This window comes from Hoplias malabaricus, chromosome 2, assembly GCF_029633855.1.
Source record: "Hoplias malabaricus isolate fHopMal1 chromosome 2, fHopMal1.hap1, whole genome shotgun sequence".
Lineage (NCBI taxonomy): Eukaryota > Metazoa > Chordata > Actinopteri > Characiformes > Erythrinidae > Hoplias > Hoplias malabaricus.
In genome coordinates, this window is record NC_089801.1 from 66,110,705 (window position 1) to 66,127,582 (window position 16,878).

Here is a 16,878-nt window from a genome sequence, read left to right on the forward strand (position 1 = left end):
GCTCTTGTTTATGGTTGTTGTTCTGTTTACTGATAGAGCTAGTGTTAGGTTTGTCATCACATGAAAAGTGGAATTCCAGTCACTAATCAGCACTGTTCACTGGAATTTGTAGTCAGCACAGAAAACTACCAGGAACATGGCATTTGACCCCCATTAGCAGAGGACTTACATATCCATGAATATTGACTGTTTGGGTTACATTAGGGTCAAATAATGACTTATTTAAATACAATAATTGAGATGTTTCTCTTTGTATAGCATGGGCTCACAGGATATCATGACCCCCATCAAACGTCCAACAGCCTGGCTCTCCTGCTACATCCAACTCTCTTGTCCTCAGAGGCTCAAGGTGTACCAAACAGATAAATAAAACAGGAAAACAAAAAAACGGTTAAGTTTAAATTAGAGATGAGAGGGAGGTTATAATTGGGTTACGTTTAGTTTATTGTGGTTACAGTAAGTGTGAGTCTTTGGCCCAATCACATTTATTATTTTGACCCCCTAGCCCTAGCTTTCAACTGTCACTTTACCCCTTTGTGCCACAAGCAGTTCTTTTCTCTGGATCTTAAACCAGTTTCATTCAGGATTCTTGGGACCTTGGTGCTAACCAGTGAACCATCCTCAGTGTTTCCACCACAGCTGGAGATAAACAGGACACAGTCAGGATAGAGTCATGGTTAATCCACTGTTTCTGTTCAGCGCCGTCTTTGCTAAAGTCAGAACACGTCCAAACAACAGACAGAGCATTTTTCTTTGGTACAAGCTGCTCGAGTTGCTCGGTCGGCCTCTGTGTTTAGGTTCTCCTACACGTAGCTTCCACGTGGGGGAGGCAGAATCATGTGATTATATGTGCAGTAGTGTGGATTTAAGGGGAGAGCACCTGAACACAGTCGGGGGCATTAACAGAATTAACATAATAAATAAAGGTTTGAGTGATCCATTTTTTTTCCAATTTGCTATTTGAGCGAGTCTGTATCGTATTCACAATCAAGTAGACTGAATACAGCTAGTAACAGAGGTAAATAACTTGGCTTCAGACCCAGCGCTTTGCTCTGGACATTTAAGCTCATCTGCAGCTGCTCCAGAAAGTCCCAACGTCTGATTATCTCATGCCTTTTGGTACTTGTTGTCATCAGGCCTTAAATGATGAGCTCATTTTATTAGGCGTATTTAAGACTTTATTAATCCCAGCAGGAAATAGTGGTGCACTTGTTCCATGTTGGTTTAACACACTGAAAGTTAGAGAAACACACGAGCTTATAAAGCAGGGCTAATAGAGTACAGTAAAAGCCCAGTGAGTCTGAGTGTGTGACTTGAGTTCAGCGTCTGGCTCGGGAAAGTAAAGTGGAGGGAAAGGAAACTGGGACTTGATCACTCACAGATGTCCCGCTCTTAGCCGTGGTGCAGGGGTCAGTCTCCCATTGAGATCTGGACGCTCATATTCCAGCCCGACCACTGCTTCCTCCACGCCATATTTCACGTTAATGCGATGGAAAATGAAGTTTGTGGTGCTCTGAGGGGTCGAAGCCATTTGGACGCAGCTCTGGTCCTGGTCCAGAGAGCAATTTGCGGCGCGGCGTTTGTTAAGAGCTGTTAACCGCGTCAGGAATCCGAGGCATGGGGAAATCATCCAGTCACTTAAAGTCACTTAAAGAACAACTGGACTCGGCCTAAACACGGTCATTAAACCTGACCCATTGCCCTGAAGGAAACTCGGTGGATTTGTTTTGATCCTTTGTCTTGTTGATGGATTGGTTTGGTGGGTTTCAAAGCCCAGATCCAGCCGTTCTTCATTCTTAACCGAGGCCTGTTATAGCTCTGTCTGAGCGCTCTGTGTTTTGATAATGCACTGATTTGGTCATTGCTCTAATTTAAGAATGTTTGACCAGAACAGGGCTGTTGTTATTAATGTGCCTGCCATGACCTCACTCTATTTTTTTTTCTGTCTGTGTTTTCAACAGGTTTGTGCTGGTCTTTGGCTGTTTAGTGCTCTCTGTCTTCTCTACCATTCCAGTTCACACGGAAATGGCATCTCGTTCCCTCTTCATACTGGTAAGTTCCCCTGAATTACATCATTACCCTCATTACCCCAGTAAAACCCAATTTATACTTTTGCATTGAACCTACGCCGTAGACAACCTGTCGATGTCAAGCCTACACCGTAGCCTGACACACACCTTTCCAGAAATGTAACTACGCATCGCATTATCACAGACCACAACGACTATGATTGGTCAGTAGTTGGACAGACATTGTTTATGTTGAACCTAAAAGTACAGAAATACAAACTCCTCTCCTCCACACACAGAGATGCTGTGGACATCAGAGATTAAGAAAATGTTGAACAAAATACGTCTCTAAAAGAATCAAAAATATTTGCAAGGAGAAGCGGGACCATGCGGACCATGCTTTGTATTTGTTTCTTTCCTGGCACCTCATGTAAACTATGCTCTGTCTCAAACAACAACCTACTCCCTAAATAGTGCACTTTAAAAATGTATAAAAGTTATACGACTACACCACTACATTGTGTAGAATATAATGTAGTTTGAGATTCAGCCCTAGTGGTGTGGCGGTGCAATTGCAGAGCGACGCAGACGTATAAACGCTCACAACGGCATAGGGCTCTTGTGTAGGCCTTATGAGTGCTTTCTCCTCTCTCAAACTAACCACTGAAGTGCCCCTGACTGTTTGGGGCTTGCCAAACTGCTCCCTGTGCATTGAGGTGGCTCTATGTATGTGTCCGTGTGTTTTGTCTAGACTGCCATAGACACTGTACTGCTGTAGGGCACATTGCACTATGGGCATTGTCAGGGCACTGGCCGGGGGGCTCTCACTATGCTTCCAGATTGGGAGGGTACGTATGTTTAACATAACAAAGCAAAACTCCACCACTGGACAGCTCAACACGCTTGCAGGAGAATACTAACTGGATCTGCTATGCAAGCTATACACCAACTTCCATCCCAGAAGTTCCCAGAGAGTGGGGCGATTGTGGGGGTCAAACAGGAGGTCTCGCAATGTTAGGACACACTATTTGACCTCTGCACCACTCAGAAGCCCTGGTTTCTCATTTCCAACCTCCAGTCCATGATGCCACTTGCTCACAGCTGCACTCTTCAGTTGCTTGTTAGCTGCTTTAGACTCCAGTGTAGAACTAAAGGAGTAACCTTCACACACCAAACATGTCAGATCTGATCATCAGCGTTTGAAGTGGAAAGTGAGTAAATTAGATTTTGTTTTGTGCTGAATAATGGTGTTATGGTCGTTACCTGTCTGTGGAAGTTACAGATGATCAAACCCAGTCAGGATGGCCTTTGTTTTCGAACCAGAAGTAAAACTGGTAGAAAATAATGATGGGATCTACTGACATTGTCTCAGCATTTATGAGATTAAAGCCATGATGAAAGCTAGTGGCTGGTGCTCCTGAAAACAAAGATCAAAGGGTCTTTCCCTCTGAGGGCTGTTCTGTTGCTCAGAGGATCTGTTCTTGGTGGTCTGCAGCATTCGATTATGTTCATGGATGTCATGCAAACACTCATGATTTAATTCCTGACGCAGGTAATACACACCCCCACTGGCTTCAGGATAATTCAGCCAGGACCCTGACTTTCATATCACAGTACATTGCCAGAGAAGAGGAATGGTGTTGCTGTTAACAGAGCTTCACTCATTGGTATATTGAGTATTAGTAATAACTGTGTAATTACAAAGCATCGATCTATGTTACAACAGTGTTAATGTCTTATGATGAAGAATGGGTGATGTTGTTTTTGTTGTTTTAGTTGTTGACGCAGTTTAAAGGGGATGTCTATGATTGTGGGGAATCTGGTTTGTTTGCGTTCAGAAGCTTAGCGTCTTTTAAAGAGGAACAGTGGCTGAAGTTTAAATTGTCTGTGCTGACACCAGGGCTTTGTAAACACATTCGTATGTTTTTGAGCATGTAACTGACTGGAGAGCAGCTAATGGTGAGGAAACATCCTCAGAATTTTATGAAAAAAAATTTTTTTTTTCCATATAAATCATGAACATAGCCTTTAATTTGTACCTCTCACTTAATATAAACTGTAGTGAATAAATGTATAATTACACATTAATAATACATGCTATTAAAATATTAATAATGCTGTGATATAGACTAGATGTTTTACTGTTGTTTTTGCTATTTTGTTGTTTTCAAACAAAACAATTCTATCAATTTCACACCATGCTAAAAGACCTCTAATCTCTAGTGTATTGTGGACTGAACGTCCTGAATCTGATTCTAATGAGTCTATATTTAATGAATATTAAACCAAAACAATGCTTCTGCTGTGGGACTGTGAGGGAGAAGAGTTGAATTAGGAGCAGATCAATATAAACCAGGCTCTGGGGTCAGGGTTATGAGACAGTGAATGCTGTGGGTATAAGTGGGTTTATTGATCTAGTTGTTTTGTTAATGAAATCCTTAGGGCCTTCCTGGGGTCTCTGTGATCACAGAACGGTACATCAGCATTCCCTGACACACAGAGAACTTTATATCACTACAGAATTAAAGAATATATATTTGAAGACATTTCAAAGGTGTTCCATTCATAAACTGATCCTAGGAAGAATAATATTTTTAATGACCTCTTTTTCACAGTGGAAACTAGACAAGAACTAAATAAAAATATACATTTGAAGATGAGGACTGTGATGAAATGTGATGAACTTTTTGTCAACAAATAAAAACAAAACAAAAATGTGAAATACTGATATGTCTCATTATTTCTGCTTTGTGAACTGAAAATTACAAAGAAATAAAAACAGGAAAATGCTTTGTTATGCTTTGTCTGTCTATCTATTATCTATCTGTCTGTCTATCTATTATCTATCTGTTTGTGTATCTATTGTCTGTCTGTCTGTCTGTCTATTTATTATCTATCTGTCTGTCTATCTATTATCTATCTGTCTGTCTTTCAGTGTCACGGGGACGTGAAAAGTGGAATTACGGAGGCGGACACACTCGCTACAACACAGATAGTTTAATATATAGATAACACAACAAACGAACTTGACGAGAAACACGAAATAACACTACTTAGAAACATAGGAATAGAGCAAGAGACAAGCAAGAGACCGAACGAGAAACGAGAAACGAGCTAGAGAAACAAACACTATAATAACAATACAATACAAATGAGTAGGAATGACTACGGCACGACTATACAGGGAGAAGGAAGGAAACAATACAATACGAACGAGTATAACAACACAAATGACCGATCCCAGGAAGTGAGGGAAGAGGACTTAAATATACGAACTAACAAGAAACACCTGACACAGATAACGAAGGACAATGACAAGGAGGCGGAACAAAGGTGGAGCTAGAGTGGAACGAGGGCGGAGATAGGAATAACAACAAACAGACAGAGCCACATGGAAGGGGAAAACAAACAAGAAAGTGCCAAGATGTGACATTCAGTTTGTTTTCTAATATTCACATGTAACTTCACAAAGAGGCAACAATTGATAAATAAATAATAATTGAAAAAAAAAAAAAAACCTCAAAAACACTCAAAGTGTTTCTTGTAATGTGTTCCCTGTGTCCTCCATCAGGAGTTTGTGATGATTGTGGTGTTTGGGCTGGAGTATATTGTCCGGATCTGGTCGGCCGGCTGCTGCTGCAGATACAGAGGATGGCAGGGACGACTGCGCTTTGCTAGAAAACCCTTCTGCATCATCGGTGAGTCAAAAGTTTAAGTACACTTGATCATATGGCATAGGGATGGTAAAACAAACCACAGCTCTGTGTGTGTGTGTGTCTGACTGTAGTGCTCAAATACATTTTTGGGGTAAATAAACGTAAATTACAATAATGTTTTCGACTTATAAACACAGATGTGGCGTGGAATGAAAGTATAGTGTCTGCACTTTAAAGGAATGTCTCTGGTTTCACATTCTGACAGTGATGGTCCTGTTGATAACTGAGACCTAACTGTGACAGATTTGGCCTGAAATTACACCATCTCTGCCTCACTCTCATTCAGAGTCATTTTCTACAATCTGGCAACCGGTCTAGAGCCTTGACCTCCTCTGGGTTTGATTCCTTTTCCCACTGTGTCCAGAGTGGAGCTCATTAGTGTGTGTGTGTGTGTGTGTGTGTGTGTGCAAGGATTTTGCTGGTTCGGCCCCTGGCCTCATTGTTTTGAATGGGAAATGGTGAAAGTAATAGATGTCATCAATAAGAGAGAGATGGTTTCTCCTGTTCTTTAGGTACAGACTGCTCTCGACACACACACACACACATTTTTTCCCATGTATCGTGGGGACATTAAATAGATTTACAGGCGGTGTATGACTGAGTATATGACTGTGCATTTTCATCAGTTAAAAGATAATGTGATAGTGACGTGGAAAGACTTTCCTGTACGCACAATAACGTCCCCAAAGCAACGACAGGACGGCTACAGCAATGGACATAGAGAGAAAGAAAAGAGACCATACCAAAGAAGAGACAGGGAGAGAGAGATAGAGAGAGGAGAGGCCAAAAGAAGTTCACAGGAAAACCACATCCACCGAAGAAGCTTCACCAAACCCTCAAAGAACACAAACACGTCCAGGCCTCAAGCCGAGGAATAATATTAGCTTTCTCTCTTTTCGTCTTTTACTGTTTTTTTCCCCACTCCTCACATTCCCTCCATCTCAGGCTCTTGAGAGCGTCCCACTGCTGGGTTCTCCTGCTGGTTCTCTCTGTGTGGGGCTGGTTTCCACTCAGAAATCCTAACCTAACCCTCTAGAACAGCAGAGTTTGGACAAAGACATGAAGACTTTAAAGACAAAAAAGACCCCTATTAGCTGCACCTTTTAATCCAGCTATGGGGAAATAACCAGGATGTATGGAGTCAGGGTCAGGGCTGGACTGAGATTTAGCTGGAATGTCTGTAGAGTTGCTCTGAGAGATTGTGACCTCACACGTGACGCAGCGGAAGATGAACTAATCCTTCTGACATTTGTCTGCAGATGTTTGCACCTTTAGGGAGCAGAGCTGGGATTTGTGTAATTCCCGCTGCCATTTTTCTAATCTTTTCCATCCCTCTGTCCACAGATATCATTGTGCTGATAGCGTCAGTTGCCGTGGTTTCAGCCGGTAGTCAAGGCAACATCTTTGCCACCTCAGCGCTGCGAAGCCTGCGCTTCCTGCAGATCCTCCGCATGGTGCGCATGGACCGCCGCGGGGGGACCTGGAAACTGCTGGGCTCTGTCGTTTACGCACACAGCAAGGTATGCTGGGATATGTAGTTTATTTCCATAGTAATGTAAGCTGATCTGCGTAATGATTCATATATGTTCAGTGTCAAAACTGAAATACCATATATTTACTTCACACTCACCGTGAACATCTCAGGGGTCTCTTGAAACCATGGGCTCTCCGACAGGATCAGCATTCAAGCAGCGTTCACACAAACACAACTATAAACCGAATAAAGATCTACTGAGACACAAACTCCCTTTTCCCTGCTATGTGAATGTAACCTTGGATGGCAAGCAGCCAAAAATGCAACCAACCTATAAGACTGAACTTTGGAGATGTGAAAAATATCAAAATTATAATTAAAGGAGGGCGGCACGGTGGAGCAGCAGGTAGTGTCGCAGTCACACAGCTCCAGGGGCCTGGAGGTTGTGGGTTCGATTCCCACTCCGGGTGACTGTCTGTGAGGAGTGTGGTGTGTTCTCCCTGTGTCCACGTGGGTTTCCTCCGGGTGCTCCGGTTTCCTCCCACAGTCCAAAAACTTACGTTGGTAGGTGGATTAGCGACTCATAAGTGTCCGTAAGTGTGAGTGAATGTGTGTGTGTCTGTGTTGCCCTGTGAAGGACTGGCGCCCCCTCCAGGGTGTATTCCCACTTTGCGCCCAATGATTCCAGGTAGGCTCTGGACCCACTGTGACCCTGAACTGGATAAGCGGTTAAAGATAATGAATGAATGAATGAATGAATAATTCAAAAGGAACACTAGGTAGTATTTCTACAGCTTCAAAATTATTGTGATGTTCCACTGATTTGTAATAAGGAGAATCAAGCCCCTGTCATTCCTGTTACTCTGGGTGCAGCACTGTAAAAGTTTATACACTCTGCAACTCTAGGGGGAGCCCAACAGCAAAAATTCCAAATCTTATACAGGGGGTCCTTGACTTACGACATTGATCCGTTCCTATGTTGCGTCGTAAACCGATTTTCAGTGTAAGTCGGAAGACACGTACATACTGTACGTAAATAACATACTGTAAGCACTTATCCTATCCTAACACCTATCCTCCTCGGTCCCGAGCCGCGTAACCGTGTATTCTTCCGCCGCACACACCACACACGAAGTTCGCGTTACAACGTTTACGACGCAAAACCACTTAAGTCCAAACAAGGCTTTATACAGTAAATGGGAGATGTGTCGTAACCACGAAACATCGTAACTCAGGGCTGACGTAACCCGAGGACCTCCTGTATAGTGTTCCTTTAAAGGGAATGGAAATGAAGTGCACACTTTAATGGAGGATCACTGCAGCAGCACCAATGAGATGACGATGATGAACTGTAATCTAAGCAGAGACCTGACCTGCGAAGGTAAAAAGGACCACTGTGGTCTGAGGCAGAGCTGAATCTCTCTGCTCTGGTGTTGTGTAGGAGCTGGTGACTGCGTGGTACATTGGCTTCCTGGTGCTGATCTTCTCCTCCTTCCTGGTCTACCTGGTGGAGAAGGATTTCAATAAAGAGTTTTCCACCTACGCTGATGCACTCTGGTGGGGCACGGTCAGTTTCCATCCCTCTCTCTTCTAAACCTGTAGTGTCTCTGACGTCGACCTACAACAGCAGTGTTATATATTAGAAACATATTCATATTCATGTTCATATTCTTATCATGAGGTTGTTGTGATACTTTCTGAGTGATTTGATGTTGTGACTATCTCTCGTGTAGATTACTCTGACCACTATAGGCTACGGTGATAAGACTCCTAGGACGTGGACTGGACGCATGCTGTCTGCCGGCTTTGCGCTCCTTGGGATCTCTTTCTTCGCTCTGCCTGCGGTGAGAAACAAAACACTGTCCACCTCGGGTCATGGGGAATTCAAACTCGACATGTGACACTACAACAATGAATACAGCAGTGAAGGACCTTAGAACACAGTCAAAGGGAGTGTGGACACTTGTCCTCCCTTGCCTCCCATTAAAGAATGGCTAGGGCATCACTGAGGATCTATCTCCTGATCTCCTAGTTTTCATTCTGGTGCTTAGACCAATCTAAAACATCTTCACTGTATTATTCTGCAATGTTTCAAATATTGACCAACCCTCTTTTATCTGGAAAAGTGGAGCAAAGAACTTTTTATCTCGTATTTCAAATATTTGAAGGAAAACTGCTGGCAGCCTGAGGCTTCCTGGTGATCTGCAGGAGCTCATCTGTACTCCTGATTTTTGCAGGGCATTCTGGGCTCTGGCTTTGCTCTGAAGGTTCAGGAGCAGCACAGACAGAAGCACTTTGAGAAGAGGAGGAACCCCGCAGCCTGTCTCATACAGGTATCATTACCTCACCTTATTCCCCTTATTCCACCCACACTCCTGCCTTTGTGTTAGAATTTCCGGCGACTTGGTCAAGTACAGACGCATGTGTGTGAGCTTTAAATGAAGAAAACGAGGCCTAAAAGGCGGTATTAAATGTGTAAAAAAAATGTGTATTTTATACAAAGAAATTGAGAAATGAGAGCTGTTTTTCGAAAGCTCACTTCAGCCTGGTGAGTGGCCTTTTTAAGGTGGAACCCAACATTCAAATAAGAGGCTGGCGAATGACATTGATATTAGCCTCCCAAAGAGACACATTTAAGGTGTAAATAAATGTCTGAATACGACAATCGAGAATTAGAAACAAACATCTGCATCCCAAAAGTACATTTAAGGTGGAATTGTAGTGTTAAGGTGGAATTGAAAATTCAAATATGAAGCTGGTAAATGACCTAACGTCTGTGGCACCTCCAGTGGTAAAAAGGGTGGCGGCTCATTGGATCTTTACCTCACCGTCTCCTCCCTCTCCTTTTGTGTTTTCTCTCCATCTGAATCGGATCCAGTTCCACCTTCAGCCACAACACCACAGCACCCTGTCAGCTTGAACACTCAATGAATTCAGAGTCCAGAAAAGCTGCGTATGTTTGTGTGTTTATTATCGCTGTGGTTGTGATCTGTGTCAAGGGATCCACTGCCTCGCCGGAAGTTCTAACACAAAGTAAAAACATGTAGCCCTTCACTTGCTGTCATGGAAACTAAGGTGAATACAGGTGACATTGCCTCACCTTTGACAGGTAACATTACAGAACAGGTTTTGTAGCGTAGTGTAGAAAATCACTGCCCTCTTTAAAGACTAGGGTTCCTAACTAGACTCTAACGCTGATGTAGTCTTCCTCTGTAACATCATTCAACACTGTTAGTTGCTTAAGAAAAGATCACATGACTGTATTTATGAATATATTTGATTTTCTTATGGAAATACGCTCCTCCTAATGATCCTGTATCAGGCAGCATGGCGTTATTATTCCACCGACAGTAGCCGCTCTGACCTGGGCGCCACATGGCAGCTCTATGAGAGAGCTCTACCATTACCAAGGCAGGTATAGAGGCCTGTAATGACCTGGCAACCTTTACTCATGATCTCCACTAACCTGCATTTGTTTTGTTTCTTTGTTTGTTGTTGTTGGTTTTATTCCTCCTTATTTTCACTATGGCCTTGCCCTTCTTTTTTTACTCCTTGTCTTCTTACCCCCCCCCCTTTTTTTTTCTCTTTGTCTTGTGTGTGTGTGTTTGGCATGCAGTGTGTTTGGCGTAGCTATGCTGCTGATGAGAACTCGGTTTCTGTTGCTACCTGGAAGCCTCATTTGAAGGCGTTGCATACCTGCAGTCCGACAAAGTAGGTATAAATCCTCTGGCAGCTGTTCTACCACTTACCCTCTGTACCCTTAATCTTCAGCCTCTTCTTCCTCACTCACTCATTTTAAACCTTTAAAGAACATAAGGGGTAGATGCACATTTTCAGGTACATGTAAATATAAATCAGTCAAACTCTAGTGACTTTCCTTCACATTATGAAACAGATGTTCTACTGACACCTACTGACCTGGATGTATCAGAGACATTAACTTGATCCTTTGGCCCAATCTCAGTTCTTATTTTTACCCCTACTCCTCGTCTTAAAGTGTCATCTTGCCCCTTGGAGCTGAGTTACAAAGTGTAGCGGTTAAAATTTTCCAGTAATGGGACGACCTCAGGACAAATGGGACGACCCTTCCAGTGCCTGATGTGTCATCATCAGCTCTGCAGGGCTGTGACCTCACTGCCCGACTTAAATTAGCGTCAATTTAGGGCATCGTGCCTTTGGAAGCATTCCACAGTCCACATATATATCACCCACTCCAACCCCATCTGTGATATGGCACTGAATTCAGCTTCTAATTTGGCAGATTTTTCTTTGAAACTTCCAGGTCCACCTTAAATGTTGCAGCAGCCCCAGGCACCAGAATGTAATTGGCCCTACATTTAATGTGGAACTTTTTACAAAGAAATCATGGTCCTACTAATAATGTTTTATGTTTGTTATGAAGTAAAGGGTCATAATACATCAAAAATGCATTAAATTATTCTAATAGAAGAGTTCTAATAGTTTTTAAAGGAGAAAATACAGACATTTATGGGTTTCCTTGGTCACATGCACTGCCTTATTGCAGGAGATTCACAAGGCATTCTGGGAAATGTCTCGTAACCCTCCGTTTGCAGAGTGCCTCTCACTTCACCCTACCCCATTATCTCAACAAGAATTGAGAAACCCCTGCCCCCAGGTAAAACAAAGAGGGGTAGGGTTAATTAAGTTGTAAGGGCAAAGGGTGGAATGGGTTTAGACCCCTTTTGACTTTGGTAGTTCACTCCCCTCTCTTTCACTCTCTCTCTCACTCTCACACATATGCTATTCTTTATTCTTGGACATTACTTATTTTTCCATAATAAGAAAAGAACTATTCACTCTTCTTTCACATTTTCCTGATGGAAATCGTCAAAATTCAAAACCATCTCAAGGTCCAGTATCATCCAGGCTCAGGCTCCTGATAATGCCCCGTCCATCAGCTGCCCTTAAGAGTGCTCTTGCTTCAAAGAAAGATTAAAAAAAGGCATAGTAGGAACTCTGTATCTGTGAAATGGGAACTTAACCTCCTCAACATCAGGCAAAATTACACTGGAATGGCCAAGTAAAGAGAAATGAATAGTTCTGAATTTTGTTTTTTTTTAAAAAGGCAATACAGTAACTCTTGTTGGGTTGCCAGTTCCATCATATTTGAATCAGAATATCTACTGAGAATGTTGATGTAAGGGTGTGAATATCATACCGTTGGGAAGTAAAATAGCTTCAGCCCACGCAGTCTACTGATAATGACTAATAAATTGGTTCCAACAGTTTCTGGACACCCCTTAATAATTAGCATCCACCGTGGAGCTTAAATTTTAATTGTGCCTTCACAACTTGTATAATCTCCCGAAAAAAATACTTTTCTTCAGTGGAGCAGTGGAGCTGGGTTCTTTGGCGTGATGGATTCAGTAAATTTGGATCTGTACCTTGAAGCTGAATTGGGAAAGAGAGAGTTTAAGGGGCTTCTAACACCAGCAATTCCAATACTGCTTCTAGTGATGGGAAGGTAGTACAATGAAGAATGAAGTGAGGAGTGTGTTTACTACAAACAAAGGAGTCCTTCTAGCGTTTATATGCAAATTAGTTCATTGAACTGGCTTAAAACTCACTCACTCTTTCACATACACACTCATTTAGAGACTGCTCCACTGAGAGGTGCTACTGTGCTTCACGCCAATGATACTTAGTGTCCTTGTTATTTGTTGTTGGCCGCGCTGGCGTTTTAAAGACGAGGTGTTCGGTGCTGTGTCTCTCCGTCACTTGTCCGTGTCCTGAGTGGGGGATAATGTGAAGTGGTCAGGCTGAAACGAAGAGGGCATTGCTCTGTAATCTCCCTCTCCTTTAAAATGCTGTCATTTTCGAGCAAATACTGAGAGCCCTGCTTTAAGGCACAGTGCAAACACTCAGAAATACAGACATGTTCTCGCACTTTCTTTACCTTAACAGCTCCACATTCGAAGCCTCAGTCCCAGAAGCCCTCCCCCTCCCCTTTTCACAAGCACAGTGCTATAGGCAGCAGATCTGGACAGCTCGTGTTCTCCTCTGAGCGCATTGAGCTGTTCATTGGTGTTGTGTAAGCAGCAGTTTGAAAAGAAATGGTGGCTGTGCTACACATAAGCAGAAGCATGTGCTTGGCTTCACTCTCATGTGATTGAGGAAGGGTTAACTACTGGGTGGAGCTGGGAAGAAATTTTAATATATTCCGTATATATGTATTTCACATTCTTAAGCCTGTCTTTTATCTCTGCCTGCACCGTCACACAGGATAATGTGCATTTCTAATTACTAATGAATGATGACTTTTTACTTCAAGCCGTAACAGCTTACTGCCTGATCTGATACAATAAGTAATAACTGTCTGTGATAAAGAATGTGTGTCTTTTCCACCTAACCCTGGTGATATTGTGTCTCTTCTCCTCTTTCTCCTAAAGGAAAGACCAAGCTGAGACATCTACAAGGTTGGTATTTGAATCCCCAGTTACTCAGTAAATGTGCAACACTTATTATGTGGTCAAATGTAATGCAGTCCTTAGAGATAATGCATTTTCTATTAGCAGCCTGTGTAGGTGCAGATAAAGTGTTTTGTGGATTAGACTGAGATGTATGTGCCTTGATGCATCTGAATTTATGCTTTGATTAAAATTGCAGCTCATCTCACAAAAAATATATATAAATATTTTGTTAATTTTAAGATTAGTTGAATTCAGTTGTAATTAAATGGCACTTTTTTACAGCTGAAGTGGCCAGAAAGCAGCTCTACGGAGTGAACACACACAGCACTTTCACCAGTGTTAAATCAACACTATTAGTGTTAACTGAACACAGAGTGTTCAATTATTACACTAACCGTGTTAATAAGCTCCAGGGGCCTGGAGGTTGTGGGTTCGATTCACGCTCCGGGTGACTGTCTGTGAGGAGTTGGTGTGTTCTCCCTGTGTCGGTGTGGGTTTCCTCCGGGTACTCCGGTTTCCTCCCACAGTCCAAAAACACACGTTGGTAGGTGGTGGATTGGCGACTCAAAAGTGTCCGTAGGTGTGAGTGTGTGAGTGAATGTGTGTGTGTGTCTGCGTTGCCCTGTGAAGGACTGGCGCCCCCTCCAGGGTCTATTCCTGGTAGGCTCTGGACCCACCGCGACCCTGAACTGGATAAGCGCTTACAGATAATGAATGAATAATTGTGTTAATTTAACACTAATAGTGTTAATTTTAAAACTGGTGAAAACTGTCTGCATATTTGTATTCACAGTCACAGCTGATTGTGCAGAAATTGACACAATCAAAAAACTTAAACTTGACTTATTATCCAATCTCTTTAGCTAAACAGAAACTGCCGGATTCTGCAGGAATCTTCCGTGTTTGACTGCCGATGGCCGAGGATGTGTTTTATAAACACCATTTACACTCTCTTTAGCATTTAATGTCATCTTTTAAAAGTCTTAATCACAAATCCCAGAATAATGAGTAAGTCAGTTTATGGCACTAGATCATAGTGCATTTGTTAACTACAATCTCTGGAGAAAACATTCAAGTCCATTTTAAAGCTAGTTACAAATGTTAGTAGTCCACTTTAAAATGACACCTTAAGTAAATCAAATAAACACCTTCATTTATCACTAACTATATTGTGTTTCTTAAGCTATCTTTTGGAAACGCAGCGTAGCCGTTAGCATTAGGAACTAGGGTTTACACACATTTATAGAGTCTAGTGTTTACACACTTTTTTTAGGGTCTAGGCTAAAGGACTGAGGTGATCCCCACCAATATACAGCGGTTACTGAATTGTCCCCGCCAATAATTTGATCCCCGATCTGTCAACGTCTCATTAACCTAGAGGTGCAGAAAGGGTTAAATCACGTTCTCTATTTGGCCAGTGTGATTGGCTGTGCCTTTCCTTGCTGTCATGTGAGTCTCTGTAGTTTGGATGTGTGGAAGACTTTCCAGTATTACTGTGCAAGACTCAGGTGCATTGTGGGTGACACATGGGTGTCAAGAGAAAATCGACGCCATTGGTCTAGGCCTTACATGCATTTTTTTAGGATTGAAGGTTAACCCATGTTCTTGGGGTGTAGGGTTTACTCAGTTTTAAGGGTCTAGTGACTACACTCTTTTTTAGGGTCTAGGATTTACACAAATTGTTTGGGTCTAGGTTTTACTCACCTTTTCCCCTCTACATCAGAGTATAAGGAGGATCCAATTGTTCACAGTCATGATAATAAAACGAAGAAAAAACGTATCCAATTTGCTCTTGAAACTGGTGAGAAATATTCAGTATTTAATGCTGCCTTGTTTTACGGGATTGTTTCGATTCCGCGGGGTCTCACTCCCGTGGAGGCATTGCTTTCAGTTAGCGAGAGGAAATAAGACCCATCAAACCCGAGAGTGACACTAGAGCACCGTTATACAAGCGCCATTACACTAATAGAGGCTGCTAGCGAGCATCTGAAACCCACTTCCAGGATGGCAGCTGCGTGAGTTCCCTTTATCATAAGCATATGGTTGGTAATAGAATCTGGGAGAAAGTAATAGCTTTCGGCCAATTGGAAAATCATAGTATCCGAGACAAACAAACAGAGTCATTTGGGGAAATGATGAAGGGAAGAGCATTCAGAGGCGTGAATGGGCCGGATCCATCTATTTATCTCTGTTGGCTCTTTGTGCAAAAAGCCTCATTAAAGATGCGAAAGAGTTACAGGGTCGAGGGTCCTTCATCAAGGTAATGTGGCTCCTGATGCCTTTATTGCACCTGACGAGTCGCCATTCGTTCCCCTGGTGACTCAGTGTTCAACAAGGGCCATAACCATGTAGCGCCAGTGGAATTAGCATAGTTACGCCAGGCGTTATTGAGATGAGAGGGCAGCTGATGACTCACTGAAACACTGCTAGTTTCTGAAACACAGGCGCTCACAAACCCAGCAGTCCTTCACCTTCTTTCATCCGGGCGACGCCTGAATTCATGCGTCCAGGGAACGCACTAACCAAGTTATTATTGAGGGCATATATACGACCACCAATGATCTGTCGATTACTGTATTTCAGCAGTTATGTAACTAGCCAAGTTGTCATGGAAACAACACACTTGGATTGCTTGGATAAGCATATCAAACATTTGATTCTTTTTATTCGGCATGGTATAAACTCTTCACCAACTCAAGGCTGAACAAGTAACATCAACGGCCAATGAGAACAGAGCACAGGCAGTAGATACAGAAAACCAGCAATGTGTCCACGCCTGCAGGGGCACTATTCTCTGGAGGAGGATTAAGGGCTCAAACCATGGAAAACATGACATAGTGCTGAATGCACATGTCCACAAATAACTCGTATTTCCTGTAACGTAAACAACACATGGGCTGCATAACACATCATTACAGCTTTTACCACTGTAAAATAAGACACTTATAATTGTTTATAATCTGTTTATTAATGGTTATTAGCTAGGATATAAATGCATTATACATAATTAATAATCTGTAATAACACATAGATAGAAAGTGCAACAGTGACCTTCTATTTGCCAAATTGTGAACACACATCTATATACAGTTAAATCTCAATTTACATCACGTCATACTCCTTCTGGGAGTTGATTGTTGGGCAGATATCCAACTGCTACCTAACTCCTGAAAAATCTGCATGTAAATGCATTGAACGTGTCACTGACACTCCCTCCTGCTTTCACCAGACTTTAAATTACAGCTAAA

At 42.4% G+C, this 16,878-nt stretch overlaps 1 protein-coding gene across 2 annotated transcripts in view; it reads left to right on the top strand.

Moving 5' to 3' along the window:
• kcnq5b (potassium voltage-gated channel, KQT-like subfamily, member 5b) overlaps positions 1-16,878 on the top strand; it is a 120,990-nt gene that overhangs the window by 89,891 nt on the left and 14,221 nt on the right. For both annotated transcript variants that reach the window (XM_066657706.1, XM_066657713.1), the window contains exons 2-9: positions 1,962-2,052; positions 5,581-5,707; positions 7,070-7,245; positions 8,641-8,766; positions 8,933-9,043; positions 9,437-9,532; positions 10,816-10,910; positions 13,610-13,636. In XM_066657706.1, coding sequence (XP_066513803.1) covers positions 1,962-2,052; positions 5,581-5,707; positions 7,070-7,245; positions 8,641-8,766; positions 8,933-9,043; positions 9,437-9,532; positions 10,816-10,910; positions 13,610-13,636 — 849 coding nt within the window. The remainder of the gene's footprint in view (positions 1-1,961; positions 2,053-5,580; positions 5,708-7,069; positions 7,246-8,640; positions 8,767-8,932; positions 9,044-9,436; positions 9,533-10,815; positions 10,911-13,609; positions 13,637-16,878) is intronic.